The sequence below is a fragment of the Epinephelus lanceolatus genome, chromosome 2 (genome assembly GCF_041903045.1).
Source record: "Epinephelus lanceolatus isolate andai-2023 chromosome 2, ASM4190304v1, whole genome shotgun sequence".
NCBI classification, from domain to species: Eukaryota; Metazoa; Chordata; class Actinopteri; order Perciformes; family Serranidae; genus Epinephelus; species Epinephelus lanceolatus.
The window spans coordinates 43,629,672-43,646,210 of NC_135735.1; the positions used below are offsets into that span (position 1 = coordinate 43,629,672).

The 16,539-nt window shown below is 41.1% G+C and overlaps 1 protein-coding gene across 5 annotated transcripts in view; it reads right to left on the bottom strand.

The window, feature by feature from the left end:
• Window positions 1–16,539, bottom strand: part of dpy19l3 (dpy-19 like C-mannosyltransferase 3) — a 111,141-nt gene that overhangs the window by 26,912 nt on the left and 67,690 nt on the right. For all 5 annotated transcript variants that reach the window (XM_078161869.1, XM_078161874.1, XM_078161870.1 and 2 more), the window contains one exon: window positions 976–1,108. In XM_078161869.1, the coding sequence (XP_078017995.1) occupies window positions 976–1,108 (133 nt within the window). The remainder of the gene's footprint in view (window positions 1–975; window positions 1,109–16,539) is intronic.

Sequence of the window (16,539 nt, forward strand, 5' to 3'; positions counted from 1 at the left end):
GCACACTGAACCAGCATGGCTACCACAGCATCCTGCAGCGACATGCCATCCCATCCGGTTTGCGTTTAGTTGGACGATCATTTATTTTTCAACAGGACAATGACCCCAAACACACCTCCAGGCTGTGTAAGGGCTATTTGACCAAGAAGGAGAGTGATGGAGTGCTGCGGCAGATGACCTGGCCTCCACAGTCACCGGACCTGAACCCAATCGAGATGGTTTGGGGTGAGCTGGACCGCAGAGTGAAGGCAAAGGGGCCAACAAGTGCTAAACACCTCTGGGAACTCCTTCAAGACTGTTGGAAAACCATTTCAGGTGACTACCTCTTGAAGCTCATGGAGAGAATGCCAAGAGTGTGCAAAGCAGTAATCAGAGCAAAGGGTGGCTATTTTGAAGAAACTAGAATATAAAACATGTTTTCAGTTATTTCACCTTTTTTTGTTAAGTACATAACTCCACATGTGTTCATTCATAGTTTTGATGCCTTCAGTGAGAATCTACAATGTAAATAGTCATGAAAACAAAGAAAACGCATTGAATGAGAAGGTGTGTCCAAACTTTTGGCCTGTACTGTACCTGCATATACCCTCCACTACACCTCTGTCTATATATCCTCCAACAACTCAGTCTAAAATGCTAATTTACACACTCCTTCAGTTATATTCTTGGCTGCACAACTCCACCATTACATATGTGCACTTACCCTCTACAACAGTGCACCCTCTACACACTCACCACTCCACAGTTACCACCACACATTAAATTTAAGTTTCTACTATTAACTTTAAGCTAATACTTTCTTCAACTGGCATTAAATCAACGTTTCACTAGTGAAGCTTACACTGTAATTACCATCTATTCACTTTGGAGCTGAAATTTTCCATTTATTGCATTTGTGTTATCTTGCAGCCCCTGTGGTAGTTTCCACACTCCTGTGTGGGTATGTGTTTGACAGTATGGTGCACCCTACAGTACCTGTTTGGTCCTCTCCCGCAGCTCTTTATCTTCATAATGGGGATGGTTGGTGAGAACTCTGCCTGTGCACAGCTTGATGCCAGCCAGCAGCTGCATGCTGCCTGCAAATACAGCCCGCTTAGGGGTCTTTGTGCTGTGGACAAACAGAAAAAAGGGAGAGAGAGGGACACATCATTCACTGTTGTGAATATATAGATAGTATAAACAATAACAAGTCTTTTGGTGAACCACAGAATGTTGAGGTTTGGCATGAATGAGGTTAAAACAAGTGAAGAGAGAAAAGGAAAAAGAAAAAATCAACCGCAAAAAGATGTTGTGTGGTTTAAAGGAGATGAAAAAGTTTTGAGGGTATTCACAGGTGCATCCAGTCATCAGAAAAGTTTGATTGAATTTTGCTTTAGTTTATTTTCTAGCTTTGTTATTCAGTCCACATTCTTTTGCTTTCTGCATTTGCAGCAATAATTGGGACATATTGATGGCATTTAAAAGTTTCTTTCAGAGATGTGGCTTCAAGGACGGAGGCTATCTATATCAGGACCAAATACAAAAACATTCTTTGTACAGACAAATTAAATCACAAAGTGATGACAAAAGCTGTGCAGTTACTGTAGAACAGAACAGACTGCAGGCACAAGGACAAACCATGGGAGGCTTTGGCGTGTTAACAAGTTTTACGACAACTTGGCGTGTATGTGTGTGAAAGTTAATCAGTGTGTGTTAACCAAACTTGACCTTACCTGGCCTCTATTATGACAACACACACGCACACACTTACACACACACATATTTTACTTGTACTGTTAACCTGGAGGTCAACTTTAATCTAAACTCATATCTACACAGAGAACAGAGCTACAATTGACAAAGCTTTTTTTTTTTTTTTTTTTTTTTTAAATCAAGCAGCTGATTAGACAAATCAATCCAGTGTGGCTTTACAGGATTTACCTTACCTGTCTGTGAAAGCGACAGAGCCTACCTTATCCTACAGCTATGCTAGCTGTTCTGTGAGGCTATGCTTTGCAACCCAATTGCCACAATAAATGTTGCCGTTTATGCAAACCAAAGGTACGCTGAAGGAACAGTTCATCCCAAAATCAAATATGAATATTTTTGCTCTTACCTGTGGTGCTATTTATCAATCTAGATTGTTTTGGTGTGAGTTGCCCAGTGTTAGAGATTTTGGCCTTGGAGATGTCTGCTTTCTCTCCAATGTAACAGAACTAGATGGCACTCTGCTTGTGGTGCTCAAAGTGCCAAAAAATATACAATTGAAAAACTCAACAGTAATGTCTCTGTCCAGAAATCAGGTCATTGGGAAGTGGAGCTTCTATCCCCAATCATAAGCTAAGCCTATACATGCACGCAGGAGCATCATCATAGATATAAATGCCCTGGTTACAGGCTGGTTTCACAGAAATGCTATGCATAGGTTGCTGTACATATCGTATTCTCTCTCTCTCTCTCTCTCTCTCTCTCTCTCTCTCTCTCTCTCTCTCCGTACGTGTGTGTGTCACAATAATGACTAGCCACAAGCCTTATATGACAAATAAAGACATTTGCTTGAGTGGATGTGCACATATGCACTCCGCACTCTCAGGCGGATGTGTGGGTTGATGTCTTGGCCTCCTGACCTGTAGCAGAAGTGGATTATTTCCATTTCTGCCTGTCTTCTTTCTTTGAATGTGTGAATTTAATCGTTCACTGCATCCCAGAGAGTAGCTTCCATTCCCTTGAAGTTTATTTACATTTAAGTTCACATTTATATTCTTATGTGATAATGCCACAAGGCACTGGTCTGCACCCGATTGACATTAGAAAAATGAAATTATGACATTAATTGAGTATTGAGTGTACAGGGCCCGAGGAGACTCACTATGGTGCTTTAGCACTGATACTGGCTTGTTTGTATTTTCTCTTTGTCTATGGGTCAGTGCTTTCAGGTTCATGCACTTGCATTTTTAAGTGTTAATTAGCACCTGCTGCTTGACTTCAGAGGGCACCATTAAGACAGAGAAACAAAATGAAAAAAGAAGAAAAAGATACAGGGAGTGGGCAGCACATCCCATATATTACTTTTATAATACGATGCAACACCTTAAACCACTCGCCAGAATAAATGTTGGCATTGTACATTTCTGCAAACCATGGATATGTAACATTTGTGTATTATTATGTTGTGGATATGTTTGAAGTTTGGGTTTCCTCACGTTTCAGTAATGTTGTGACTGTAGTTATATTTAGGCACAAAAATCACCTGGTTATGATTAGGAAAAGATTACATTTTAGCTTATAATACCTGGTTTTGATGGCACAATCACAGCTAAATATGCATACGTCTCCCTAAAAAACACCCAAAAACAACCCGTTTTGTTGTCAGCTTATGTACACGCAATCAGACCTACGTCACATTAGAAATGGTGATATGATACATATGAAATGTACAAATGTAATGCATCAGCGGTTTGTAGAAACATACAATGCCCACATTTTCTTCTTGTGACTGGGCTGAACAGCAGTAGCCATATTGGATGTCTTAAACTTGTGAGACACAACAGACTGTTTCACAACAGATATTGTAAGATGTGCCACAAAAGTGTGACAAACTGTTTTAATCAATATTTCTACATCAACAAAATATCTACATGTTATGTGATAGCTGTCACAGAGAATCATTACTCTACTCTGCATTCGCCTTTAGCTCTGCAGTATTTCAGCTTCTTAACGGTTTTAGTTTTATGACATATTACTTTACTTTTAGGGTACATTCTCACTGCTTTCATCATGCTTGTTTCCAGCCACAGCAGGCTGCTATGTCTAGTTAATAAGTTTGGATAAGCCCAATACACACTTCCTGCCCACCAAAATAGCACATAGACAGAGTTAGCAACTAGCTGGTAGCAGTGGAGCATTTAGCTGATGAAGCATTTAGCCCTCTGGGGTTGATGGAGACCAAAACATAGCTAAAGGAAGAGTAAACATTGGACTTGAAGGTTGCCTAAAACACATTTCCAAATAATGTTAATATTTCTGTGTCTGCTGTATGTGTGAATAGGCAACTATTAGTTAACACACTTTATAAAGGTTATATGTCAATGTTGTGGTTGCAGCTTGTTGCACTGCCCCCCAGTGGCCAAATAATTCAAAAGTTAATGCTGGTTTAATGATGGCACGGTTACATTTAAGTGTCCCAGTAAACTATGTCAGAGAGCTAGCATGCACGGCACCAGGAGCCTGGAAATAAAAGGAATGAAGTCATAATAAATGTTATTAATTACACCTATGGTTTTGCGGCCTTCATAAGTCAAAAGGTCTGCTGTGAAAAAAAAGGAAAAATAAGAAAAACGATATTGCAGTAAAGTGACAACTACATGATGCGTAATGCCCAATAAAATGAACATGTTGACATGACTTCTATAAAGATTCATATACTGTTATGATGACGAATGTCCTTGTCAAACAAAGTCAAATTTTCAAATGTAGAGGTGAATGTATGTGAAAATAATTTACTGGGCTAGTTTGTCATTTCAGAACTACAAACTGTAATGTCTCATTTCCACTGCATACTTTGGCTCAACTCAATTCACTTTTGGTACCAGGCCCTTTGTTCTATTTCATTTTCCACTGCTGAGTACCCACTCAGTGTGGGCGAGATTCTCAGCTGATGACCATAGTGGCACACTTCAATGGCACTCGATGAATCCTTTCATTAAGAACCAGACAGAGGAACATCTGCACTTTCAGTTGTGTGGTGTAGTGTACAGCGTAGCACACATTGTACTTTTACGGGCTGCTGTTCTGGGTTGAGTGAATACAAAATTGCAGGCGCTATTATTATTATTATTATAGCTTGGCTATTTAAAAATGGCGGGTGTGAAGGGTGTGCCGTGTCATACTATGGATTATTCTCTCTGACCAATCAGTAGTCTGCAGTCTTTTAACTCGAGTTACAAGTACCAGGTACTATCCACAAACTTTGCTGATGGAAAACCAAAAAAGAGTGAGCTGGGTTGAGAGAACTGTGCTGTATCATGCACTCAAAATGTAGCCTAAGTGTACCAGTAAAACATTTTTTTTTTTTTTCTTGTGGCTTATCATCATTAGCGTATACATCACTAGTTATTTCAGTGAACAGCTGTGGTGGTGGGCTTGTGTCTACACTGAACAGAATCTGCAGAGATGATGCTTATGAAGGCTAACTGTGCATTCACACCAAAATATTCAAAATCGCCAGCGGTCGCTCAGGTCGCTGGCATCGTGCTGCCTGGCAGCTCTGGCAGGGCATGCAGAAGGCTGCCAAAGGGCGGGGCTTTCAAGCTGCGCTGCAGAAGACCTCATTCTTTCTTTCACTGTCCCGCCTTGAGAATATTCACGGTCTGCAATTGGCTGCTGCTCGCTGCTGCTTCGGCGGCGACGCTGCTCATTTGCATAAAGTTGAGCTTCTCTCAACTTCAGCTTGACGCTCTGGCTGCTGGCATCACGCTGCTCGCGGTCGCTCGCTGCAGCCGACGCGAGTGACGCTCTTTGTCGCGAGTGTTCATTGAAAATGAATGGCTGCTGGCTGCTTATGACGCTCATAAATCTTTTGGTGGGAACGCACACTCGTGAATTCTTGCATTTTAGTCTTCTCGAGCTATTCCAAATATGTATCAGCTTTTATCAGCCTTTTTGTGATATAAAGGCCAGCCTCCTCCTTTCCTTCCTCTTACTGCCAGCAGCAGCCCCAGTTGCTCTTTTAGCATGTAGCTATTAATATTAGCCGCAGAGTAACATTAGCTCTGATCCAGGATTCTCACTGTCATTCAACAGTTCAGTGTGTGAGCTTTTTCTGTATGTTATTCCAGGCTCACTGGCAGTCATTGACTCTAGGATAGTTTTCACTGATGTAAAGAAGCTGAGCCATCACCACTGAGTTCTTCCACAGTGTAATCCTTTGGTTCTACATAAATAGAATGGTACGTGCAGTTACTGAGAACAGTCTCAGAAAAGGAGAACATGGCAATGTGAAAATAAATAAATAAATAAATATAAACATTTTTGGTGCTCAAAATAATGCACATGAAAATAGATCATGCCTACTCAAATTACTATAAATACTAAAATACACTTACTCAAAAAACAACACTTTTGTCACATTTTCAAGGCAACACTGGGAACTTATAGAAAGTGAATTAAATAGGAAAATATTAAATGTGTTCCAGATGGGGGCCGAATGGGTTGGGTGTTGAAACAGACCATTTCAGACAAAAGGTGAACAGAGCTGCTGTAGCAATGGACTGTATAGGCAATACCTCAACCTGTCTATATGAAGAAAATGTGAACAAATTCACCTCTCAACACTACTGACGGCACCCGACTACATATGATGTTGCTATGGAGATTTGTGATAACAACTGCAAAGCTTCTCGTCATTGAAACTGGCAGTTTGAATTCACGAAATCTTCATTTATTTTTTACTATTTTATCTCATACTTGTTTTATGTTATCATATTGCCTTTTAGTCTTTTAGTTTTTATCTCCAGTGTTTCCTCATGGGGGGCCTCCACACAGAGAGGTGTGACCGGTCTGCCCGCAGGGACGTCGTCCTGGAGATCCCTCAGGTCCGGAGGACTGGGGGGCTCTGCACCATGTGTGGCGTCCACCCCAGTCTATCTGGGTTGGGTGGTCTCTGTGGCGGCGCTCCCTATGGCCGTAGGCTGTGACACCTCTCAGTGTGGATGAGCTCCCCATAGGTGGTCCTTTCCTCACCTGGTTCCTCAGTGCCCAGCCATATTATTGACTATATTGACCGTGTGTGTGTGTGTGTGTGTGTGTGTGTGTGTGTGTGTGTGTGTGTGTGTTTATATGTGGGGGTGGGAGGGGCGGGTTTTCACTATGTATGTAATATTTTTGTTGTATGTTTTTATTCTGTGAAGCACTTTGTGCTGCATTTTTAATGCATGAAAAGTGCAACAACATCACATTTGATTTGATTTGATTTGATTTGAAAGGCCAGCATTTGCCAGCATTTGCCTTCAGAGCAGATGAACTTATAACCTGCAGTCACAAAAGAACTAAGCTATTCACTCTTCACATCTTTGTTAGCTGTCTGGCAAGGTGGTGTTACGATTTCAGAATTAAAAATGTAATACAACATATTCACATATGTATATATACAGTACAGGCCAAAAGTTTGGACACACCTTCTCATTCAATGCGTTTTCTTTATTTTCATGACTATTTACATTGTAGATTCTCACTGAAGGCATCAAAACTATGAATGAACACGTGTAGAGTTATGTACTTAACAAAAAAAGGTAAAATAACTGAAAACATGTTTTATATTCTAGTTTCTTCAAAATAGCCACCCTTTGTTCTGATTACTGCTTTGCACACTCTTGGCATTCTCTCCATGAGCTTCAAGAGGTAGTCACCTGAAATGGTTTTCCAACAGTCTTGAAGGAGGTCCCAGAGGTGTTTAGCACTTGTTGGCCCCTTTGCCTTCACTCTGCGGTCCAGCTCACCCCAAACCATCTCGATTGGGTTCAGGTCCAGTGACTGTGGAGGCCAGGTCATCTGCCGCAGCACTCCATCACTCTCCTTCTTGGTCAAATAGCCCTTACACAGCCTGGAGGTGTGTTTGGGGTCATTGTCCTGTTGAAAAATGAATGATCGTCCAACTAAACGCAAACCGGATGGGATGGCATGTCGCTGCAGGATGCTGTGGTAGCCATGCTGGTTCAGTGTGCCTTCAATTTTGAATAAATCCCCAACAGTGTCACCAGCAAAACACCCCCACACCATCACACCTCCTCCTCCATGCTTCACAGTGGGAACCAGGCATGTGGAATCCATCCGTTCACCTTTTCTGCGTCTCACAAAGACACGGTGGTTGGAACCAAAGATCTCAAATTTGGACTCATCAGACCAAAGCACAGATTTCCACTGGTCTAATGTCCATTCCTTGTGTTTCTTGGCCCAAACAAATCTCTTCTGCTTGTTGCCTCTCCTTAGCAGTGGTTTCCTAGCAGCTATTTGACCATGAAGGCCTGATTCGCGCAGTCTCCTCTTAACAGTTGTTCTAGAGATGGGTCTGCTGCTAGAACTCTGTGTGGCATTCATCTGGTCTCTGATCTGAGCTGCTGTTAACTTGCCATTTCTGAGGCTGGTGACTCGGATGAACTTATCCTCAGAAGCAGAGGTGACTCTTGGTCTTCCTTTCCTGGGTCGGTCCTCATGTGTGCCAGTTTCGTTGTAGCGCTTGATGGTTTTTGCGACTCCACTTGGGGACACATTTAAAGTTTTTGCAATTTTCCGGACTGACTGACCTTCATTTCTTAAAGTAATGATGGCCACTGGTTTTTCTTTAGTTAGCTGATTGGTTCTTGCCATAATATGAATTTTAACAGTTGTCCAACAGGGCTGTCGGCTGTGTATTAACCTGACTTCTGCACAACACAACTGATGGTCCCAACCCCATTGATAAAGCAAGAAATTCCACTAATTAACCCTGATAAGGCACACCTGTGAAGTGGAAACCATTTCAGGTGACTACCTCTTGAAGCTCATGGAGAGAATGCCAAGAGTGTGCAAAGCAGTAATCAGAGCAAAGGGTGGCTATTTTGAAGAAACTAGAATATAAAACATGTTTTCAGTTATTTCACCTTTTTTTGTTAAGTACATAACTCCACATGTGTTCATTCATAGTTTTGATGCCTTCAGTGAGAATCTACAATGTAAATAGTCATGAAAATAAAGAAAACGCATTGAATGAGAAGGTGTGTCCAAACTTTTGGCCTGTACTGTATATACACACACACACATTATATATATATATATATATATATATATATATATATATATATATAGATAGATATATAGATAGATATATAGATAGATATAGATATAGATATATTTGTAGTGGTGGTTCAGGTAAAAATGTGACATCAATGTATATTCTCTGATTCATGGTTTAGTAACCTAACATAGTTCCTGGCACAGCTTTACCCAATTTGAACCATCCAAAATTGCTGAAAACAACTGAGTGGGCGTGAAGTCTCTGTGATGTAACATGTCTCAGTAGCGGTGTAGCTTTCTTAGTTACTTCCACCTGCAAAGAATTAAGAAAGCACTACAACTGCAGACAAACACACACACACACATACAGAGTCAAGTAGTACTGAGTGGAAACGGTGACGACTAATAGTGAGATTAAGAAACTGATTGGGAGAGTTGTTATTAAAGAGCCAGGCCATAGATTTTCTACTGAAGTATTACTTCTGACTGAGAAGTGTGTAGTTCTGTCAAGGATGTCTCTCTCTCCCTCTGACTCTCTCTCTGAACTGCCTCCGGATGAGTTAAAATGCCATACACACACGCACGCACGCACGCACGCACGCACGCACACAGAGCTGCACTCTCACAATTTAAGGGTGAGGCCAAATGCTGCTAATTTAGACAATTTAAAACATAACAAGGACCACGATGACAGGAAGACAATTAAGGGAGCGAGAGTGCAAGTCAGACAGAGAGCAGAGGATATAAAAATGGTGAGGATACAATTTCACAGATTGAGCCGAAAAATGGATTTTTACAGGGGGATTGATTTACAGATGAGTAGTGGCACGTTTCCCAAGAATGGATAAAGTAATTTGTTTTAATTAGACAGACAAATGGACACAAAGAGACAGATGTACAAAACAAGTCTGAGTGGGAGAGAGAGTGATGAGCTCTATTTTGACTGGACTAGAATTATCTGGGACCTCATGTGAGTTAGGAATTTAACCTTTACCCAGACAGGATGAGTTATGGAGACAGCCCACAGCAGAACAATGACAGCATTGGTCATTTGGACAAACACTTACAATAAGCGTTTTTAATAACAACCATTCTCTTTCAGTAAGGGCAGAAAGATAGACTGTAAAAACCCCAAAACTGCTTGAAGGCCTGGAAAAAAAAGTTTAAAAGCTACCATTACAAGAGTTTTTAACAGTGTTGCTACAGCTGTATTCACCATGCATAATTAACATTACCAGCAATGGCTGCTTAAGTATATAAGCTTTAGCTAGTCAGCTAGACAGGCTGGTGCTCCTTGTGTTTAGCTGTCAGTGTTTTCAAGTTAAAGGAATACTTCACCCCCCAAATAACCATTTGTATATTATTAACACACCCTGTGTTACACTGAATTCATGAGGTGAACTTTGTTCATCTCACATGCCTTCATGGTGAATGAAGAATCCAAAAACAGAGAAAATTCATGATAAACTGAAGTCACATTTACCAACATCCATTCATCCATTTTCATAACTGCTTATCCTCTTGAGGGTTGCAGGGGGGCTGGAGCCTATCCCAGCTGACATTGGGCGAGAGGCAGGGTACACCCTGGACAGGTCGCCAGACTATTGCAGGGCACAGACAACCATTCACACTCACATTCACACCTACGGCCAATTTAGAGTCACCAATTAACCTATTCCCAATCTGCATGTCTTTGGACTGTGGGAGGAAGCCGGAGTACCTGGAGAAAACCCATGCTGACATGGGGAGAACATGCAAACTCTGCACAGAAGGGCTCCCTCCTGGGATCAAACCAGGAACCCTCTTGCTGTGATGTGACAGTGCTAACCACCACACCAATGTGCCGCCCACATTTAACAACAGCAAAACTATATTAAAACTTCCATTTACAAACTCTCACACAACTCAAGCAGTATAATCCAAATGTCATTTATCCAGTGCAATGCTCAGTACTTCCTAAACAGATAGCCTTTTCCAACGGGGAACAGACCAGTAAAACTTACCAGTTTATCTACAATATTGACCAAAAAAATGCAACTGGATGTTGATTCTCCCCTTAATTTGAATTATTTTCTAAGGGGGGGTCTTTTACACATACTTCCATTAACAAAATGGTTTCTAGTTTCAATTACAGTAATAAAATGTTTGTTCAACCAACAATAGCCCTTCCATTTTCATTCCTTTAACGGTCATTCTGACTGAAGATAATTTAAAATCTGTAATACCGTGGTACCTTGAAACTGCAATATTCTCTGAGACAATTACCGTACCATGTAAATCTCATACCATTGCAACCTTAGTGGTATTGTGTGTCTTTGGTATTTTAGTTCGGATTCACCAAAGGCCCAAAATAACACAAACTACTAATCGAGGCAGCAATAGAGCTGCAGCTCCTGTGTTCAGCCAGGTAAAATTACTGTTTTTGCCAGTGGAGTCTGGCTTTGAAAACAGCATAGATTAAGTTTTACTTTCAGTTCATATCCCCATCTGAAAGGGTTGTCTGTTTTGGAAGTACTGGGCATGTGACTGGATACATGAGACTTTGAATATGAGCTGTGTGAAGGCTCGGGCATACTTTCCACGTTGAAAATCTGCAGTCATCCGCATGTGATGATATTCATGCTGCAAATGATGGTCTGCGTCAGCCCCAGGCAGTAAACTGGAGGGCTGGCAGGTGAGCCTGCTGTCAACATAGGGTCAAAGTGCAACTAAGGAGATGCTACTGGGTCCGGAGTAAATATCTGTTGAATATCCAAGTTAAAGCAAATTTTGCTGTGGTGAGGCAGCTGCAACCTTGACAGCATAGTTTTGGACTGGACTGGAGTGTTGTTGATTGTAGCATGCGCAGTCTATATGCTTGCTATGCTTACAGTCCACACAGTCACAAAGCTCCATGTGGATCCTCACGGACATGGGTGGATGATGACATTTACATTGTGTGGTCCAAAGAGGACCCTTGCGGACTTGCAAAAACTATTAACTGGCCCTGACAGTTTGTAAACAGATGATTTGATATAGTTTTGCTGTTGTTTATCTGTTTTTGGATTCTCCATTCACCAGAGTTACTTGAGAAAAATGTCTTTACAGATACAACGTAACATGGGGTAAGCAACTGATATACAAATTATTATTTATTATTATTTTTGGGGTGAATATTCCTCTAAGATAGCTAGTTACACAATTTTCTCAATTGCTCCACTAAGTTTACACAGAATGCACAGAAACCCTGGACATGCATGGATACATGAAAATAGCGGATAGACAAATGATTAAATATGTGCCAAGACCAAAGCAAAGGAAACTAGAGAGTGGAGAAAAAAAGAGCTTAGGGGGCGATCACACAGAAATGAGACGCTAGAGACACGGATGCTTCAAAGACGCTTGAAACGCTGGAAGCGCTTATTCAATCCGCGCTAGCTACTGGCATCTGACACTCAAAAAGTTGAAAATATTTTAACTTTTCAGCGTCTAAAAATGTGCGTCTAAAAACGCGCGTCTAAAAGAAGCGTTTACAAAAATGCGCTTCTAAAAAGATGCCGGAAAAACGACCGTCTAAAAAGACGCTTGAATGCCGGTCAGACGCACCGTATCATAGGAAAACAATGGTTTTACTGGCGTCGCGTTTCTAGTGTTTCATCTTGGTGTGATCACTCCCTTAGTCTTAGCTTAGTTGTAATTCATTTCATCAACTGATTAGTGGCAAAGGAAAAAAAGGATTTAACTTTTAACCAACTAATTGGAGGTTAAAGGAAATGTACATTTGTTAACACTCAATTTTAATTGTAAAACTAACAATATTATTCATTGATGTATTCATTCAAAATCTGGACTTGTTTGATAATCTTTTACTATGTTTTGTTATTGTTGGGACTCTGTAGTGCCATCAGAAAATGTCAGCAGAGCCATTTTTGGAACAGCCATAATGGCCTTTTAGACGGCACTGACAAACAACCTATTTTCGTGTTTAAGTGTGAGGACTTGTGGGATAAACAAAGTGTGTTTCACTCAAATATGCTGACTCCTTCATTTGCGGCCGTTCCGTCTCTGAATGGCTCTCCATGCTGAGTAGCTAGATGAGCCTCCTGAATTTGCAGCAAAACTGCTGTCAAAGCTCTCATTAATAATTTTCACCGCAGCCTTCATAATTCTCGACCACAGACTGTATATCTCGACCCAGAAGAGGAGAGGGGGGACCAGGAGGAGGGGAGGAGAAAAACAAGGAATCCTTTAATGCAGATTCACAAGAGAGTGGTATTACTGGATGACCTCTGTATTTGGTAAAATATGTATGATGAGGGCTGTTTGGTGGGTGAAAACGAGAGGAAAGAGGGGAGAAACTGATCTATTCTGTGACTGCTATCTTTGGCTCATACAGAGTCAAAATCAAACAAATCTTTCCAATTACAACATTTAAAATGCAACAAAACCCACTCCTGACTCTCATCTGTAAAGTGAAATGTCTCATGTAAACTTTGTTCCCTACTCCAGCTACAGCCTGCAATGCGCTGCAGTGTGGACTGTGGTTATCTGTGAGCCCTGACACTGAGGGGCAGCTGTTTATATTGAACATGTGCCTGAGTTTAAGCTGCTCATCTCGATGCTGCACATGTAACGCTTGCACTGCCTTCAACTCTTCACGCCCGGCATTGAGTTCATATGTCAGAGAGCAGAGTGGTGAATCTGCTGCTAATCAGCGCTTCTTTATTTTTTTATAAGCCTGCGTTGATAGACACGATGCTGCTTTTGCAACACAAGTGTGCAAATTGGAATTTGAAAAAGGTGAAGTTATAGATTGAGGAAGGAGTAGAGAGGCAGAGTGCATGAGCTAGACAGAAGCGATATTGGTGACTTTAAAAACTGCACACTCACAACTATAACTCAGAGTTGGAGGCAGTGGAACGACCAGGCATTGCTATTGATTTATTGACTGTCCATTTAGAAAGGAGTATCAGCCCACAGCTGAGCCGTGGTACCGCTGCTGTTATCAAGTGGAAACTTGTGAATTATGGTTGTGCAAAGATGAACCTCTACCGGTTGTTATCACGTTAACCTACGCCTTAGTTCTTCAAACCCATGAAGTCCAGGGTCATGACTGATGGCTCTGGGCATTATGATAATCTCCCTTAGCCACCCATCTTACACATATTTCTCTACTCTCATGATAGCCTAGGACATGTATCATTAGCTCTTGTAAGGGCCTTCTTACCTCTAATCTAATCCTAATTTCATCTCTAAATCCATCTTTTAAACTAATATCTTTATTCTTTCCTAATCCTAATCCTTCATAACTTTTTATCCCTGTCAAGGACATTGCCATGTTATAATGACAACAAAAAAGAACCCCCTGTATAGGACTGGGCAATATGATGGTATATACGGTGCGACAGTGAAAGTGTGTCCACAGGTAGAGATTTAACAGTACTGTTTCTACCATTCCAGATTGGACGACTTTTTTGTGGTTTGTCAGCTACAGCCACCCTCCACTGAATGTAATGTTAGTCATAGACCAAGCAATATGCTGACTCTTAAGTTCAGGCATCCTTTCATTTTTACCACTATATTTGGTCTTATTGGTTCAAAGCATGGGTAATTGGATTTTTAATTTTGTCCATGGTTCTTTGTATCTCATAAAAACTCTCAAATCCCAACAAATCAACACTTGACTAGTCTGAAGCACAGTGTTGTACTCAGCGCCCATTCTAGTGATGTCCTCAGCTAGCTTGTTAGAAGATGGCTGTGTACTACTGGTAAAAAAACAAAATACTATTTTTAGCAACTCTGGTGAATATCATGTTTGATTGCAGTGTCATATCTTGCCTTAGGTAAAAAACCCACGAACCACAGTCATATTGTTCAGTGTTTCATCTCCACTCTAAATCCTCTTCTGCAACCTTTATTAGTTGTACATGATTCATACATGCAGCACATTCCTTGCAGCTAGAATTACCACAATGAGTCCCTCACAGCTTTACATAAATACGCGAGCCAGCCCAGAAATATACTCTCTTCCATATGCATGTATCCATCTTTGTTCTGTCCCTCATTACGCCACAGTGAATTTCCCATGATATGTCCATGTAAAACTAAATAGCCTCAGCCAGAGAATACAGCGTAACATGAACCCCGTTCCCCATCTTAACACTTTCATCTGGAATGTAATTAGCGCAGCAGCAAGAAGCTTAGCGCTCCGCCCTGCTCTCAGCCCCAACCAAGGTAACTCTAGGCAGCCCCTAATCCTCACAGCCTAATGGGATTAGCTCCGGAGGGAAGGGAACCCATGTCACACACACAAATACATTCAAAATCCCAACCCCTCCTCCTCTGTCTCCCTATCCATCTCTCTCTCTCTCTCTCTCCTTCTCTCTACGGCACTCCACTATCTGTCTAATAGGATTAGACCAAAATTGGCCATTTCTTAAAAATCATATCTGGTCCACTCAGTGTCATCATGCTGATGATGATGGGATGGAAATAATGAGCTCTGAATTATGACTTATTCAGTATGGACGTGAAGTATAGTGATCATCTATGGGGAAAGACCTAACTCTAAACTGATTCTAATTTTGCACTTTTATGTTTTTCAATTAGCATTTTGTTTTGATGGAGAGTTTTGGCCAATCATCAAAACTTTGTCTAAAGAGACATTCAGTTCTGACAAGAAGAACATTAGGAAAAACATGGAAACAGTGACACTTAGAGGATTTTTTCCCCAAAAAAGTTTGAGATATTCACTTCAGTTCAAAAATCCATCGATCAGAAACATTACAAACCATTTGTATGAGCTGTGGAAAATACCTGTGTCTGTTTTTGGGTGGGACAAGAAAGTGTCTGTGTGTAGGACTGAGTACTCTACATGCATAAAGGCAAGCATTCACAGAAAGCTTCCAATTCAAAACTACATATACATAAACCTGTGCAACCTAAGCATTCACTTATGTATGCAGCACAGAGCAGGTTGTGCTCATTGAGTACAGTACTTGCATACACAGCAAACTGCATAGATGCACAAACATGCAAGTATGTGAGGTACATATTAATAAATGTGAATCTCCCTTTAACACCACAGCATGATATTGGAAGATCCTTTTTTTCACTGATGCTAACAATCCAAACTTTTTACAGAAAATTTTCTGGCATGTTTGCCTACATATTAGATAGGCCTTTTATATATACTGCAATAGATTTTACCAGCTGCAACAATGTTGTGACGGCTGGTACTGTTTTTACCTTGTGAGTCTGTGTGTATGTTATCATGGTGAATGTGGTCCAGGTGACAGTGACTATTGTAGTAGGAACTACCACAAAAGTAGTTTTGAGTATTTTGCCAGTAGTTTTTATGTCTGTCTGTAGACAGATTTTGTCAACACAATAGCAGTCACAGACCTTTACAGGTGTGTAGTTGAGAAAAAGAAAAAAAGCAGAGTGGGGCATTGGTGGCTTAGTGGTAGAGCAGGCACCCCATGTACAAGGCTGTTGCTGCAGTGGCGCGGATTCGAGTCCAGCCTGTGGCCCTTTGCTGCATGTCATCCCCTCCCTCACTCCCCCTTTCACACTTGTCTGTCTTGTCCATTGAAGGCAAAATGCCCAAAAAATATCTTAAGAAAAAAAAAAAGTTTGAAGATGGGTGTGGTTCAAGTAAGGGGGGGTCAGACATATGAGGGTAGGAAGTAAGGCAGGGGCCACTGACCACCCAACTTTATGCCCCTGGCCCACATTTGTTCTAAGTTGCGTATCGCAGCTTGAGTGATCCCATAGCAAGTTGGGTTAGAGTCTTTTTTGTTAATAATATTT